We start from the raw sequence: 16,839 nt of genomic DNA on the forward strand, positions 1-16,839 counted from the left end.
TACCTGGAGGGCTAGAATACTAGGGAGTGAAGTTCTAAAAATAATGGTAATATCAGTTATGATGTGTTAAAGGCTTATTAGGTACAAGACTCTGAACATACTTTACATGTTTGATCTCATTGAATCCTAAATGTATTACTCTGAGGTAGCTACTCTTATTAATTGTGCTTTAAAAATGGAGAAGCTGAGCTTCAGAAATGCTAAGAAAGTCTTCCCAAAATTATACAGCTAGTTAATGGCAACACTGAAACTCTAATCCACGTGGACTTGCTACTTCGCTCTGCACACATACTGCTCTGCCCTGAAGCCCAGGGGAGACGCAAGAGCTGTGGCCCAGCCAGCAACAAAGAGCACATGGTCTTGGGCAATATCGGTGCATCCCTACCCCTCATCCTGCTATAATTTCCCCAGCAGCAGAGTGGAGATCATCAGCCGCCTGTCTGCCCCCTGCCTGACATCCAGGGAGCCATTCTGAATATTAATGAGCTCATATCCTGGAAGCCCTCAGTGCTCCAGAAAGGAGAAGGCATTACAGTGAGCATATGTAGGCTCTGGCTGGCAGAGAAGACCCAGCTCTCCAAATCAGGCTTAGCATCTGGGGCCATAGATAGGAGGAGGAGGAGGAGGAGGAGGAGGAGGAGGAGGAGGAGGAGGAGGAGGAGGAGGAGGAGGAGGAAGAGAAGGGGGGGAGAAGGAGGAGAAGGAAGAGGAGGAAGCTTTGGACTCTTTTTTCCCCAGAAAAAATGCACACGTGTACACATATATATTTGCATGACCAGGAGGTGAGGGAGAGGGCATAGTCACTCCTGGAAGCCCATCCCAGGACCTTAACTGAAGAATATCTGTTCTTCCTCTCACTCTTTGTGTTCACAATCTATTGGCCAATGATCAAGAATATCAACATGCAGGTATGCTCAGCATTTTATTAGATGAGATCTGGGATGAAGTGGGTAATAGGAGTGTAAGACAGTCCCTGCCTTTTGGACTCAAGACCTAATTTCAAAGGGAAGGCAAACTCCTGAGAAAGAATACCTATAAATGTGTGGATGATGAGCTAAATAACAGCTGGGCTCTTGGAGCTATGGATGGTCAGAGCAGACCAAGGATTGATCATAAAATCTCATTTAATCCTTAAAATAACCTTAAAATACACTGAACTCTAATTGATCCCATTAAACAAATGGGGAAACAGTAATAGAGACATCATGCAATCTGCCATTGATAATTGGTATGAGACTTGAGACTGGGCCAAAAAGTAGGTGCCCATTTGGATCATTAATGACACTGCTCTCTGTTGGAGAAAACCAGTCTACAATCCAGTCATCAGCACATCTATCCCCATCTGTTTTTTTGTGTGTTTTTTTTTCAAATGAGTCACTTAAGCTGGTATTAGCAACCCTTGAACCTGAACGAATGGGAAAGCTTAAAATGGGCAGGAGATGGCCAAGGTGAGAAGGCAAAGTTGCTGAGAGATTGTTTCCTTTTTCTTATTCTTTGTAGCAGGTCTGTGCTTTGTTTTCTCTCTGAAAAGCAAAGCCAGAATAGACTTTCCAGAGTGAGATTTCTCCAGATTTCTCCTGAGTGTGAAGAGCTTGCTGTGTAATTTGCTCAGCACTGGGGGCCTGTCATGGCCTCCCCACTGTGAAATCACACCACAAGGTGATGAGAGGGTCAGCCTCAGCTTCAGAGCAGACACACACATTCATATTCTCTCTCTCTCTCTCTCTCTCTCTCTCTCTCTCTCTCTCTCTCACACACACACACACACACACACACACACACACACACACACACACCAACTATTCTTATACCTTCTGATGCCAGAGGAGTTGGTCACTGTCAGAAAAAGATAAAACACTGCAAGGCTTCCTTTTAAGCTCTTTGAAGAAGGGGCAAATAAACAGTGCTGGGGTACAGGGCCAAGTTCGTATTGGTAACCGCTAGAGACTCACCTCTCTGGCCTTAGGCCAGACTGATCTGAGGACACACAGCTGGTCACCATTAGAGAATGTAGTTTCTGGTACCTGAGCCAATGATATGCAGTTAGACTCATCCTCAGTCTGAGGGTGTACTTGGGTGAGATTTATTGGTTACCTCCAGAACAGCAGGCTTGGCCCAAAACGCCTTTGGATGCTCTTGTTGACCACTGGACCTTCAATATGAGCTTGAAGAGGCCATGAACATTTAATCAGACTCCTTTGTGGAGAAGAAATCCCTTGCAGCATTCTTTGGGGTTCCAATACAAATTTTGTTTTAACCAACTAAGACCTGCTGAACATTTGTTTGCTCTCTTCTTAACATAAAGAGTTTTCTCAGGTGCTTTTAACTTTTCATAACACTTTCATTTGCTGTGTCATTTAAGGTACTTGGGGCAGGAATTTTAGAAACTGGAGGCGTAGAGTGGTGAATTGCCCAAGGTCACTCAGCTGTTCAGAGGAAAGCTGGGGGAAACTTCAGGTCTCCCAATTCCAGGTCTTCAGATGTCCAAGTATTTTATTCCCTGGACTCACAAAGAATTCAGAAACTATATCCAAGCATAGCCCAAGGCACCATAAGGCTGGCTTCTAGTCTAGGTCTTCTCCTGACTTCCAGGGATAGCATACCACCCCCTTTCCTTAGCTGGCCTCCTTCAGTTTCTTCATCTGAAGGGGGTGTGTCTGAGGAAGGGTGGTGCTCTTGGTGGGGGTGTTTGATTGGAGATGGCTCAGAGATTGTTAGTGTTAGCCTAAAGCAATAGAAAATAAAAACGTTTTCAGAATGAAAGTTTAGTAGGAAAGAGAACTGTGCTCTAGTAGTGATACCTGCTATGGGCAAGGGAGTAGAGAGTTCTTTAGTATTGATGCTACTCCAAGACCTCATCCTGTGTAACATTCTGGGGTTCTGAATTTTAACTTCAGCAGAAAAAGCCAACAGAGATGAAGTACACCTTATGAGTTCATTGGTTGCCACCTGACTTTGTTTTCCAGGTGCGGTTTGAAGGCCTGACAGGAAACGTGCAGTTCAATGAGAAAGGACGCCGGACCAATTATACCCTCCATGTGATTGAAATGAAGCATGATGGCATCCGGAAGGTAAAAATCCCTTTGGCTCAGAGGCTCGGGCAAGAGTTGAGGGCTTTGTGAGCCCACCTTTTGGAGAGACTCAGGAAATGAGAATTCTAGACTCAGCTATGCCACTGGAACTCTGGGCAGGTCAGTTCCTCTCTCAGAGAATAGATTCCCTCATCTGCAAAATGGAGATACAAATCTAAGCCTTGTCTCAGGGTTCTGGTGAAGATCCAAGAGATGGTCAAGTACCTTAAAAATATAAAGTAATATATATATATATATATATATATATATATATATATATATATATATATATATGTACAAAATGCTACTGCTACTCCTGAGGGAGTGTGAAGTAAGATCTTGACAATGGTGTTACGGATGTAGTTAACCATCCTGTCCTAATCGACATTTACTCCATGTTCCATATAGAAGTAGGAATGAAAAAAATATATGTGTGTGTATATATACAATATATAACACATGTGGATATTCAGATCTTTAGATTAACATTTAAATCCTTGAAAAAAAACATTCAGAATTGTGTCAGATCTTATGTGCTCTGCACTCCACAAATGTCCCTGACCTTGACCCTTGAAACTCACTTCCTTCTTCTACTTGTCAATCTGATCAACTTTCACTTCCCTGAATACACCATGTTCTTTCTCACTTTCATACACGTCCCTGTGCCCAGGCCAGGATTTAAATCTCTGCTTTATTCTTTTCCAGGCATGTGACCTTAAACAAGTTATTTAGCCTCCCTGGACCTCAGTGACATCATCTCCAAAAGGGAGATAATGCCCCTTCCCTCACAGGGTTACTGTCAGTGTTAAATGAAACAATGCCTGCTATCTCCAGTGTCTGTGGTGAGGGATTCTTAAAAGTAGCACCTGAAGTGTAATGGACATTCAGCCCATGTTGTTTGTTTGTTTGTCTGTCTGTCTGTCTGTTTCAACTCCATTCTTTAAGCCACAAGGATTTTTTTTTTGTCAGTCTTGAATTTTCATGAGTCAAGCTGTGTAAGCTCATAAAATGGATAAATCAGCAAACAGAAAAAAAAGAGTAACCTTAAAATCCACAAGCAAATGGTTGTGCTTTATTTTTCTGACCCTGAGCCTGTTTTCAACTTACTTTCCAATGACTAAATCCTTCCTTAGAATGTGAGCTTAAGCATCCTTTGTTTACAGGGGATCTGAATTTCAGAAAATCAATTTTTCCACATCTGTGGCTTTAGGCCTTTTCCTCAATCAGCCTCCTAGCAAAGTAATTTCTCAGATTCAAGGGTGACCTAGTTGTGCTGGCTTCGGTGAACATGACATGGCCATACCTGATGGAGGTAATAAAGAGGAGCTACTGCTTGATTCGGGGCCATGGGAACACTCCTGATATTCAGGTGTATCCTGCCCACTGACGTGCCAACATACCTTCTAGGTTCTGGGTCCAATTTGACATTCCACTGACATGTGTGTGCTCTAAGCTCCATCCATCAGAAGCTTAGGAGCTTTAAATACTAGATCTGGCACTGGCTCTACTCAAGCTAACCCTCAGGAAATACCATTCAGAGATTCAATTTCACTGTGGGGTACTAATGTATAGGGATCTCTATCCAAACAAAATACCTTGTAAATCCAGGCAAGATGACAAATTCTGATAAATGACTGCCAAGGGAGAAGTGTAGAGAAAATTCTCCAAGGCCTTTCATCAAGGGTCCAGCATTGTTGATTTCACTATCCTTGCCCATCACTCATGGTCCTGGAGCTCTTTTTGGACCTGATCACAGGCATCTACTTCTCATTTCAACTTGATTTGAGTACTTCTGCCCTGCCCCAAGTTTATTATTCCTAGTTTTGATCCTGTGTATAACTGGAAATGAAAGAAGGCTAAAGTGACATGAAGCCCTACTGATGTCAAGAGTAATTTAATGTTCCAAAGAATTCGCAACCCTCCATTCCATATATCCTTTGGACGTTTTGCTTTAAAGCCTCACTACCCAACATTAGATATACCACATCCTGTTATCACTCTAAGACAGAGCTTCAATCCCATTACTTTTCTCCATTACCACTGCTGACCCCAGAGCCTACACCACCTCCACACCTGCCTGGACCTATTCAGAGCCTCCTTCCTGGCCACCAGTCATGCTGTCTACTAGTATGTTTCTACCCCTCTATAAGAGGATCCTATTTTTTTCCACCACAAGAGCTGGGATAATAATTTTCAAATATATATCAGGTTATATTGCTCCCCTGCTTCTAACTTTTCAGTAGCTTCCTATTGCAGGTAAAATATAACGCCTTACCGTGGCCTTCAGAACCCTAGATGCTTCTCCCCTGTAAACATCAGCTCTTGATCCTTTTTCTCTAGCTCAGTGCTCCACAACTATACTGGCATCTTTCTGTTTCTGTACCTGGCATTCCTTATCACTGCATTTCCATGTGCTGTGTCTCTCCTGGCCCTTCAGATCTTGGCTCAAGTGAAGTCACGTTGCAGAGCCCATCCCTGACCGAGCTATCTAAAGAAGCCCCCACTCACCCAGTAATTATTCCATTTTATTTTTTCAGAGTACTTATTTCTTCTGATGTATTCTTGTTGGTTCACTGATCTAGATCAGGGTTGGCAAACTTCAGCCTGTAGGCCAAATCCAGCCTACTTCCTGTTTTTGTACAGTCCGTGAGCTAACGGTTTTACATTTTTAAATGGTTGAACTAAATCAAAAGAGCACTACTTCATGACGTGAAAATTATATAAAATTAAAACATTAATGTCCATAAATAAAGTATTTTTGGATCACAGTCACACTCGTTTGTTTATATTTTGTCTCTGGCTGCTTCTGCATCACACCAGCAGAGATGTGATGACCCATCAAGCCTACAGTATTTACTGTCTGGCTCTTTACAGATAAAGTGTGCAGACCCCTGGTCTAGATATGTATTCTCTTTCCTCCCCACTTTTCCACCTCCTTAATACTAAAACATTCAAAAGAAAGGGCTACATGTCTAAAAGCAGGACTAAAATGTCTAAAATCAGGGACCATAGGTGTGCTATTTACTACTAGAGGCCCAGTGCACGAATTCATGCATGGGTGGGGTCTGGTCGGCCCGGCCCAGCCCCAATCGAGGCAGATTGGGACAGGCCCGTTGGGAGGAAACAGTGGGAGGTTGGCCAGCCAGCCCAGCCCCTACTGGGGCCAATCAGGGCCAGGCCGGCTGGCGGGAGGGGCTGGAGGTTGGCCAGCCTGTGCCACTCCCTATTGAGCTAGGGGGGGCAATCAGGAACAGGGCTGGCTGGGGGGAAGGGTGGCAGGGGGGTTGGCCAGCTGCCCCTACCCCCATCGGGCCGGTTCGCTGTCTGCAGTGGACGTCATAGTGACTGGTTGTTCTGGTCATTATGGCATTATGGCCGTTGGCTTTTTATCCTATCTAATAAAAGAGTAATATGCAAATTGACCGTACCTCCGCTACACCCACAAGCCACACCCACCAGCCAATCAGGAGCAAATATGCAAATAAACCAAACCAAGATGGCTGCGGCCACAGAGAGCAGGAGGGAGGCTTGGGTTTCCCCGGCAATGGAGGAAGCCAAGCTTTCCACCTGCCTTTGATGGCCTAAGCCTCCACTCAAGGCTACAAAGTTTCAATGATAGAAGATAAATAAATCCAAGCAGAAATGGCGGCAGCCACGGAACTGGAAAGAGCAGGAGGCTAGGGTTTCCCACGGCAATGGAGGAAGCCAAGCTTCTGAAGCACTGGCATGCCTTGGCCTCTGCTCCAGGCTAAAAATTTTCAATTATAGAAGATACATAAATCCCAACAGAAATGGCTGCCGCCACGGAGCAAGCAGGAGGCTTGGCTCCACTCCAGGCTACAAAGTTTCAATTGTAGAAGATAAATAAATCCCAGATACCAGGGCCTCCACTTGGGTCGCCAGGGGGCGTGGCCAGCCTGCAAACCACCACAGGCCCCTCGCCCAGGCCACCCTACGCCCCAAGGGAGCCCCCACCCTGATCCAGGACACCCTTCAGAGCAAACCAGCTGGCCCCCACCCATGCACCAGGCCTCTATCCTATCTAATAAAAGAGTAATATGCAGATTGACCATCAATCCAACACACAAGATGGCTGCCCCCATGTGGTCAAAGATCCTGCCCCCATGTGGACACAAGATTGCCACCACAAGATGGCCAGCAGGGGAGGGCAGTTGGGAGGGACCAGGCCTGCAAGGGAGGGCAGTTAGGGGTGACCAGGCCTGTAGGGGACAGCAGTTAGGGGCAAACAGGCTGGCAGGGGAGTGGTTAGGGGGTGATCAGGCTGGCAGGCAGAAGCGGTTAGGGGAAATCAGGAAGGAAGGCAGGCAGGCGAGCAGTTGGGAGCCAGTAGCCAGCAGCCCAGTGGGATCAGGCCTAAACAAGCAGTCGGACATCCCTCGAGGGGTCTCAGATTGGAGAGGGTGCAGGCTGGGCTGAGGGACATCCCCCCTCCGTGCACGAATTTCGTCCACCAGGCCTCTAGTTATATATATAGATATCCACAGTAAGTACGTGCAAAAAAGTGGTTATTAGATGAGTGGGCAGTTTATTTAAGGCAGGCCAGTGCTTCAGAAGCTTGGCTTCCTCCATTGCTGTGAAACCAGGGAGTATAATACTCTGGCCCATATTTTCATAGATCTTCCAGAAAATGAGTAGAAACAAAAATGCTGGGAAATTCAATGAAAGAACACCTCAAGCAGAACTCAAGTTTACACTTAAACACATTAAGTTTAAATTCTTTAAGTGTGTAGTTAAATTAACCCTAGGTATAGTAGATATACTCTGAAATCTCAGGAGTTGAATGCAGTAAAAGCTTAATTCTTGTTCATCTAGTGACCAGTTTTTGGGTTAAAACGTTAAGTGCCCAGCCTGTTTTGTCTTCCAGACGGAAAGTATGTCAGTCACCAGTGACTGACTGGTGCTTAACGTGTTAAGACTCAGGCTTAGGGAGGCTCCACTGTCTACTTGGGTTTTTCTGGCCATCAACATCCAGTCAGCAGACAGGAAAGAGAGAAAGTGGAAACTGTGCTGCATCTTTAGTGGAGGCAGGCTAGGAGAGCTGTGCATCACTTCTGCTGCATTCCACAAGGAGCCTGTTCACCAGGTGAACCCAATCACCTGGCCCACCTCAATGCAAGGCAGGCTGGGAAATGAAATTGCTGGCGACGTAGCCACTTTCACCAATATTTCTATGTCATGATAGGAGAACAAAAATCTTGATGGTCACTTAGTTCTCTTTGCCACAATAGTCCACTTACTTTTTTAAAATGTATTATAATAGACTTATTTTTGGGCTTCAAGGGCTGTGGCTTCAAATGCAGCCTAAAGATACAAATGTATAAATTTGATTTAATGACTATGCAAGGTAGATCAATTGAATTTAACTGTTCTATGGTTATCTCCTTTTTTAGACTTCATTCACTTTAAAAAAAATCTGATCTATCATCTAGACTCATGTCCTACATTCAAAGAATCTTTAGAGGTAGTTGGAAAACAGAAGATCAAAAATTGTAACTGGCCCCAGGAGAAGACCTCTCCCTGTCAGAATTATTTAAATCCTCTCCTGAACAGTGGGCCCCAATCTTTACCAAACTACTGACTCTGATTTACATTTAGAGAAAATCAAAGTTCCTACATATCCTCAGTAGAGAATCAAAGTGCTATATAATAATCCAACCCATTTCTCTAAGAAAGGGAAATTTGCTCTCTCATCTCCGAAGTGCAATGTCTCTTCAAAAATCATTGCCAGTTGTTGTTTTTTTAATCAAACTGTGGAACCAGATTTCTCACCCTGCTAGATTACATGAAGTACAAGCTGGGTCTTGGCAGCACCCTGCTCTTCTGACTGGTAATATTGTTTTATTTCACTACAAGAAGGTTAGGAATAAAATAAGCTTGCTCATAACATTTAACTATTCCTCTAGCTTTTGATATCAAAGGATCTATATATAGGCCAAGCTATACAATAATTTTTAGATTCCAATTTAACACTAGTGCTGTGATACCAGCTTTAAAGGATCACTGTCCTTTTTTTTAATTAAAACTACTTTTTTTTTAGTTTTTTCCATTACAGTTTACATTCAATATTATTTTTATTAATTTCAGGTGTACAACATAGTGGTTAGACATCATATACATTACAAAGTGTTCCCCCCAATATTTCCAGTACTCCCCTGGCACCATAGTTATCACAAAAGTATTGACTGTATTTCCTATGCTGTACTTTATATCCCCGTGACTATTTCATAACTAGCAATCAGTACTTTTTAATCCCTTCACCTTTTTTAATCAGTCACCTCACCCTCTCCCCTCTGGCATTCATCCCTCTGTTCTCTATATCTATGAGTCTGTTTCTGTTTTGTTGTTCATTTATCTTGTTCTTTAGATGCCACATATAAGTGAAATCATATGGTATTTATCTTTCTCTGAGTGACTTATTTCACTTAGCATAATACCCTCTAGGTAAGGACAACTATCCTTAAAAATTAAAGTCTTTTTCCAAGCCATGTAAATCTGATCTGTGCAGATTTAACTTGTTTTGTTTTCTCCTGTCTTTTATCCAAGTCACTATTTTAGAGCAGTGTTTTGTGGTTTGGGGATCACTTATCCTTGGACATTTTGCATGTAAAGAGGGTTACATTGTCAAATATGTTTGAAAAATGCTCCACAATATATACGCCTTGTGGTGATTGATAATGTTCAATAGCAAATTGAAACTGAAATGTCTTGCAATATAGAAGCCTGTTAGCCTTCAATCAGGCATTACCCTCCTGAATAGAATAATACTTTTTGGTCTCCTGACAACAATATGAACGACACACTATGCTCATTGTTGTACGTGCACTGAGTCCTCACAGCAGCCCCACGAGACAGGTATTATTGTTGTGTCCATTCTACAAAGCAGGAAAGGAGGCCAATTGAGGTCAAGCAACTGGCCCAATGACATACAGGTAGTAATTAGGGAAATCTGCCTTTTAAACCAGATTTATCTGATACCAAAGATCAATCTCTTAACCATCAAGCTCCCACTTTTTAAAATAACACCAATTAATACACTGTAGATTTTAGAGAAATTAGTTGCTGAGCTTCCTCCTCATCCCTGGCCTGCCACCCTCCTCCCATGAAAGTGGTGAGAGGCTCCACAGATGCCCTAGGGTTCCATCGACAACCAGCCAAGCAAAGGGAGGGAGGCAAAACTGCACTGTGGTCTTGAGCAAGTCCCCTGGTCTCTGAGCCTCTGTTTTCCTCTCTGTTAAAGGAAGAGGTTGAAAGAAATGATTGTTCAGGCTTCTCTTCCAGCTCAATATTCCGGAAATATAAGTTTCTGATTCTTGTGTCCCTAGAGAGAAATGTCTCCTTCCATGCTGACTAAAAGTGCCTTACACAGGTAACATTGCCCTCATCCTACAATGAGGGTCAGTCTTGACCTAGTGCTCTGAGAGATGTGCTCCTCCTTCAGGCCTCTGAAGTGTCTCAGCACCTGTCTGGTCAACAGTCTCCATGTTGGATACACTCATTCAATAAGCATTTCCTGTGCTGCTTCTCTGGAAAAGAATATGCATGCTAAGAAGGGGCTTCTAGAATAACTAGACCTCCAGCCTTGTCCACAAGGAGCCTGCATCCTCGTGGAGAAATGGGGACTGACCTGCAAAGAGCTAGACCACAGAGCCAATGGGAACCTATACCAGGCATTCAGGTGTTGGCTGGAAGCTTATTGGTGCTGGGTAGGGCCTGGCCCTACTCTTAGCCTTCTTGGCCCAGATTCTAGTTCCACGACTCTCCTGTGGTCTTGGAAAAGTTACTTCACTTCTCCACATCTCAGTTTTTTCACATTTAAAATGAGAATGACAATTACCCACTTCAAAGGTTTTTGTGAGGATGAAAGGAGTTAAAACATTAAAAGCACTTAGAAGAGTGCCTGAAAATAATAAGCATTTGATAAAAGTTAACTAATAATTTCCAGCCCAGGACCAAGTCCTCTCTTAGCAAGAACAGCATAGTGGTGAAAAGCTGCCTCTGGGAACAGATTGCCACAGTTCCAGACCAAGCTCAGTCACTTCCCAGCTTCTGATGTAGCAATATAATCAATGTTGGCAATTATTGTTAATGACAGTGATGCTGCAGGGAGAATTGATCATTTACAATTGGTAATGATATCAGGGTGAAGGTGACATTTGATTTGACCATTGGCACATGCCTAATGAGATGTGGAGAACAGAAGTATAGCCAGCAGAATGACCACACAACAAAACACAACTGTCTAAAGACATATGTAGACAAAGACAGAAACAGAGATGGTGTGTGTGTGTGTGTGTGTGTGTGTGTGTGTGTGTGTGTGTGTGTAAACCATGCCATTTAGGTCTTCTCAAGCCTTCCATGATTCCCTGTTGCCTTCAGAATAAAGTCTACCCTGTTTAGCTATTCATTCCTCATGACCTTAAGGCCTACCTCCTCCTGCTGCCTTTTTCCCAGCATAAGTTCCCACACTAGGTTTCTGCTTCTCTGAGCTCCTTAGGCCCTGGCTCTCTGAACCACTCACTTGTTACAAGTATGTGTGTATCAAGTCTTCCAAAGCAGACTGAAGGAATTGTCAGAATAAGAACCATTTTGTAGACTTCTTTGTATTTCTCTCAGCCCCACCATACAATCTCAGAGCCTTGTACACAGTAGGAACCTGATAAATATTTTGTCAAACACCTTGGAAAATGAGTCAGTATAAATAACTTACTGATCTTAAAAAAATATTTTACCTGATATTTTTAGGCATTGCTATATGCTCAGTATTATAATAGTTTATCATTGGAAATAAGATAAATAAATAAAGGATAAAATAGCCATCACCTAAGAGGTTGAATCTATATGGAAAAATACAGTTAACCTAAAAAGAAAGTAAAAGGAATGCAATGCTTAATCATATGATTCCAACTACAATTCAGAATGGGCTCAGGCAGAGAAAGGTTAATAGGCATAGAGAACAGAGGTGTTTGGCCTTGTGAACAACTACAGGGAATTAAGCTCTGACTTGCACGGTACAAAACAGTTTAGCTGTGCAAACACTTAAACCCTCACCCCTCGAAGCGGGCAGTTTCCAGGCTTAGCCCATCATGGTGAGGGTGTTCATGGGGATGAGGCTGGAAGAACCTGAACAGCATCTAGAATCTTACTTTTATCTACCAACTAGAGGCTCGATGCACGAAATTTGTGAAAGAGTAGGCCTTCGCAGCCCTGGCTGCCTTGGCCTTCGCAGCCCCGGCTGCCTCGTGGTCCTGTGGCCCTGTGGCCCCACCCCCCACCCACTGGTCATTCCGGAAGGTCATTCTGCCATCCAGTCTAATAAGCATATTAGCTATTTATTACATAGGATACTTTAGAGTCTGGTGTGTCCAGTATTGCATGGTGTGACATTGGGCTCCTTGCTTTCCTGTCTGATATCAGAGTATGCCAGTTCTAAGGATCCTGGCTCAACTTATGTCACCACCTGCTCTCATTAACAGATTGGTTACTGGAATGAAGATGACAAGTTTGTCCCTGCAGCCACTGATGCTCAAGCCGGGGGAGATAATTCAAGTGTCCAGAATAGGACATACATCGTCACTACAATCCTAGTGAGTAGTCACTCCTTTATCACTCCTTTATCAAGGCTGTCCTATCCGGAATGCAAGCTACACCTGTACAAAGGATTTCCCCAGGAGTGCAAGCTGGTCATTCTTGCCAAAACTGTGCCATAGGTAGAAAGATGGAGTGAAAAATTTTTTTTTCCTGGAAGTCAGAGATACATTTTTCACTCTGGCTCTGCCATGACTTCACTTTGTGTCCTTGGATAAGTCACTTAGCCTCCTTTGAGCCATAGTTTCCCCATAAATAAAACATACTCAGACTCCACCCTCCCCCAGTAAAAGCCATTTTCAAAGAAAGTCTTCCAAGGTCCAGCTCCTACAGGGGATATAAGTGAAGCTGCAATGATTTTCAATGATTTATCTTGAGCCTAGTTAAGAGTCCACATCCCAATCACAGTGCCCCAACAGGTACCTCCAAAAAATGTAAGAACTTTTGGAACATAATTTGAAAAGCTGTGCATCACATCTCAAAGGTGAAACATTCTTATTTTAACCATTTGTTTCCTTAACCCAAGAAGTTTTGTGATGGGGGAGCAGAAATGCAAGGAGTAGATTTAGGGGCTAGAGAGACTTACCCAAAGTTAACCAATGTTGGTAACATCCTCCCCTTCCACTCGGAAGTCTTCCCTAACCACCAGTGATTGCATAACCCACATTCTCCATCTCCCCATTTCTCCACCAGGAAGATCCTTATGTGATGCTCAAGAAGAATGCCAACCAGTTCGAGGGCAATGACCGCTATGAGGGCTACTGTGTGGAACTGGCAGCAGAGATTGCCAAGCATGTGGGCTACTCCTACCGTCTTGAGATTGTCAGCGATGGAAAATACGGAGCCCGTGACCCTGACACAAAGGCTTGGAATGGCATGGTGGGAGAGCTGGTGTACGGAGTAAGTTCCCCACCGGGTGGGAAATTTCAGAGCAGAGGCAAAAGGTTTGAAAGGAAATAATTTGGTGGGTGGGTGGCCATACCACAGATGACTATTAGACTCCATAATTTTGCATTTTGCATTGTTGCTGTTTAAAAGATGAGAAGTCCAAAATCCAGTGTCGTAAGACATTCCTTGTTCATGTTTCTGGTCCAAGTACCCTCAGCCAAACTCAGCTCAATCTTGTGACCAGGATTTTTTTGTCACTTTATTTATGGCTCCTTCAATATAAAGTCATGCATGGCTCAAAGTCACTTATGGTTCCTTCAAGATAACTTTCTTCCCTGGTGTTAGATGAACCCAGATCCAACTTTCTTATCATTTGCCCCAATACTCCCTTGTCCTACACCTTCCATTTCAGCCAAAGCACCTCAGAGTCACTATGTTCTCTAGAGTGTTCTCTCCCATTCCACACCTCTAAAAGCCTATCCCTCCTCCAAAGCCTGTATCAAATATCACTTTTTCCAAGGTTTCCTTTCTTTCTCCCCATAACAGATACAAACTCTCCTTAACTATTATTGCCTTCTCCTGTAGAATTTAATTTCTGCTTCTGTTATAGCTTACACTGACTTGTATAACAGTTATCTGTGGAGTAGGTCTACTTCATCTTTGTATCTTTCACTAGAGACCCAATGCATGAAATTCATTCACTCGCGGGGGTGGGGGATCCCTCAGCCTGGCCTGCACCCTCTCACAGAGTGGGAGCCCTCAGGGGATGTCCAACTGCTGGCTTAAGCAGGCCTAAGCCAGCAGTCGGGCATCTTAGTGCTGCGGCAGAGGTGGGAGAGGCTCCTGTCACCACCGCTGTGCACAGCGGGCTCAGGGCTTCTGGCTGGGTGGCGCTCCCCCTGTGGGAGCACACTGACCACTAGGGGCAGCTCCTGCGTTGAGCGTCTGCCCCCTGGTGGTCAGTGTGCATCATAGCGACTGGTCGTTCTATGGTTCAGTCAATTTGCATATTAGCCTTTTATTATATAGGATTATACTTAAAATAATGCCATGAACAATTTCCACAAAATCTTCCACAAATTTAAGCAGTTTGAGAAGCTACTGAATGTGAATTGTTTTTAAATATTTAGGGAATCATTGAGAAGTAAAAGATCTGACCCATGTCTCCCAAGGATGTTAACATTTTACAGCGTAGAAAAGACAATGAGAGAATAGTAAAAGATGGCACAGTATCAAAGTTCAGGCAAGAGGCTCTCAAGAAGGATATAGAACTTGAAAAGAGGCTATATTCAAACAGAGAGAAAAGCAGCCCAGGAATTTCTAAAGTATAAACAATAAAATGGTGATGGAAATAAGTAAGGTATGAGAGAAGAGTGAGAAAACACTGGTGATTTTCGTAAAGGGCTTGGATGAGGAGTAGTCAGGAATAGAGTGAGTAAGAAATGACAAGGAGAAGAGTGTGGATTGATTCAGTGGGCACAAGGAGATCATGAAGGTACTTGAGTAGAACAACAAACATCGATGTAAGAAGAATCCAGCTGCCACACACAGAAATGGAAGAATGTAGACTGGGTCTCTGAGCTGAAGCATATGCTGAGTCCCAGGTTGATATTGAGTTCTGCTGAGGATAAAGCTTTTAAAATCATTTAGGAGCTTTTAAAATCTCGTTGTCTCATATAAGGCAATAGGAGTCATGATGGCCATGAGAGCCATACAAAGGGAATTCAAAGAACAAAGAAATAGACAAATGAAAATCTTCCCCAGGAAGATTTTTGAGATGACCTGGAGAGAGAGTTAATGAATTGGGGGGGTACTTCAACCCTTTCTCCTCCCTCTCCATGGCCTCTCAATTTGGGAAGCTCCATTGATGAAACATAGAGACCTGGGTGGTTAATGCTGCATCTTGATTCTGGTTTCCATGGGAACCTCCACCAACCTTGTAAGGTCATCCCCATGGAAACTACTGTGAACTTTTCACCTTCACCAACATTCATCTTCATCTTCACTCCATCTTCCCTTAATAAAAGGCCTGTGATAGGGCAGAACAATGGTGTGATCATCCTGAGGGCAAGCCCCCACTGTAGCCAAGCAATTAGTGATGAGTCACTGGCTCATCAGTACAGAGCAGAATTACCTCTGGGTGCCTCAGCCACCAGCCTTCCCCCAGCCCTCCCCTCTACCTGGCCTGCCCTCTGCCCAGTACAAACTGTATTCTAAAGACTCTGTGATGGGTCCAATTGCATTCTCTCCCTTTTCATTGGGCTTTTCTGTTCTGTTCCCTGAAAAAGAATAGAAGAATTTGGGGCAGTCTCTCTCAGCCACAAAGAACCAGTGAGGTCAGAAAAAGATAAATTGTAAACCTCCAAATGTATTTTTTTAATACCTAAGTTAATCAGGGTCTCATCTTCCTTTTGCTCTCTCTGGTTCTTATCAACTAATGTAGCAATAACATTTCATCAGGAAGCCAAATAATGCATCCACATTATTTCATGTACTTGTCATCAACAACCCTAGAAGGTGGATATGATTATTTTCCACGTTTTATAGATAAGGACACCAAGGACCAGGGAGGTTGGATAATTTGGTAAAGGACATATAACTGGTAAAAGCCAAGTTGGAACATGCAGCAAGCCTGGCCTTTGTACCCCATGCTGAGATATACTACCTCAATAGAAATCACACCACCCAAGGTCTGGACTGTAAGGTGGTAAGAACAGTCAGAGCCTCTGCATTCTCAGGTGCCAGAGTGGCAAATAAAGCTTCCTCTTCTTACATGGGCATGGCTCTGTGCCTGATTCACGGATGACTTTCTTGCCTGTCCTTTGAGAGAAGCAGAAAGGGGGTGAACTCTGCAGATAGACACCTGGACTTGAGTTTCCCCTTTGCCAACTTACTGACTACATGACTCCTGTAAGCCACTGAACTCCTCTGAAACACATGGAGAGTGAACCCTCCATCCCAGGGCTGGGGTGGGGAGTATTCACCTCCGCAGTGCCTGGCTCACAGTAGTTCTCCATCCCTGACTGTTTTTCTTCCCTTTTTGCTTTTATTTACTGCATCAAAACTGTCTACTGTTTCCCCCAGGATTGTTTTGACACCACATATTTTGTTTTGGGATATCCTAGGTCAGTGGTTCTCAAAGAGCAAGGGCTTGACCAGCAACGTCAGCATGCAAATTCTCAGGTCTCCCCCAGACCCATTGAATCCAGAAACTCTGCCTCCTGTATTTTTAAAAGCCCTCCAGGTGATTCTGAGGCATGCTCAAGTTTCAGAG

General features: G+C 43.7%; 1 protein-coding gene across 4 annotated transcripts in view; it reads left to right on the forward strand.

Annotated features, from left to right (window-relative positions):
- GRIA1 (glutamate ionotropic receptor AMPA type subunit 1) overlaps positions 1 to 16,839 on the forward strand; it is a gene marked incomplete at both ends in the record, with an annotated part of 282,453 nt that overhangs the window by 180,793 nt on the left and 84,821 nt on the right. For all 4 annotated transcript variants that reach the window (XM_079773354.1, XM_079773353.1, XM_079773355.1 and 1 more), the window contains 3 exons: positions 2,967 to 3,071; positions 12,566 to 12,676; positions 13,371 to 13,577. In XM_079773354.1, coding sequence (XP_079629480.1) covers positions 2,967 to 3,071; positions 12,566 to 12,676; positions 13,371 to 13,577 — 423 coding nt within the window. The remainder of the gene's footprint in view (positions 1 to 2,966; positions 3,072 to 12,565; positions 12,677 to 13,370; positions 13,578 to 16,839) is intronic.

The sequence above is a fragment of the Cnephaeus nilssonii genome (genome assembly GCF_951640355.1).
Source record: "Cnephaeus nilssonii genome assembly, chromosome: 5".
Classification (NCBI taxonomy): domain Eukaryota; kingdom Metazoa; phylum Chordata; class Mammalia; order Chiroptera; family Vespertilionidae; genus Cnephaeus; species Cnephaeus nilssonii.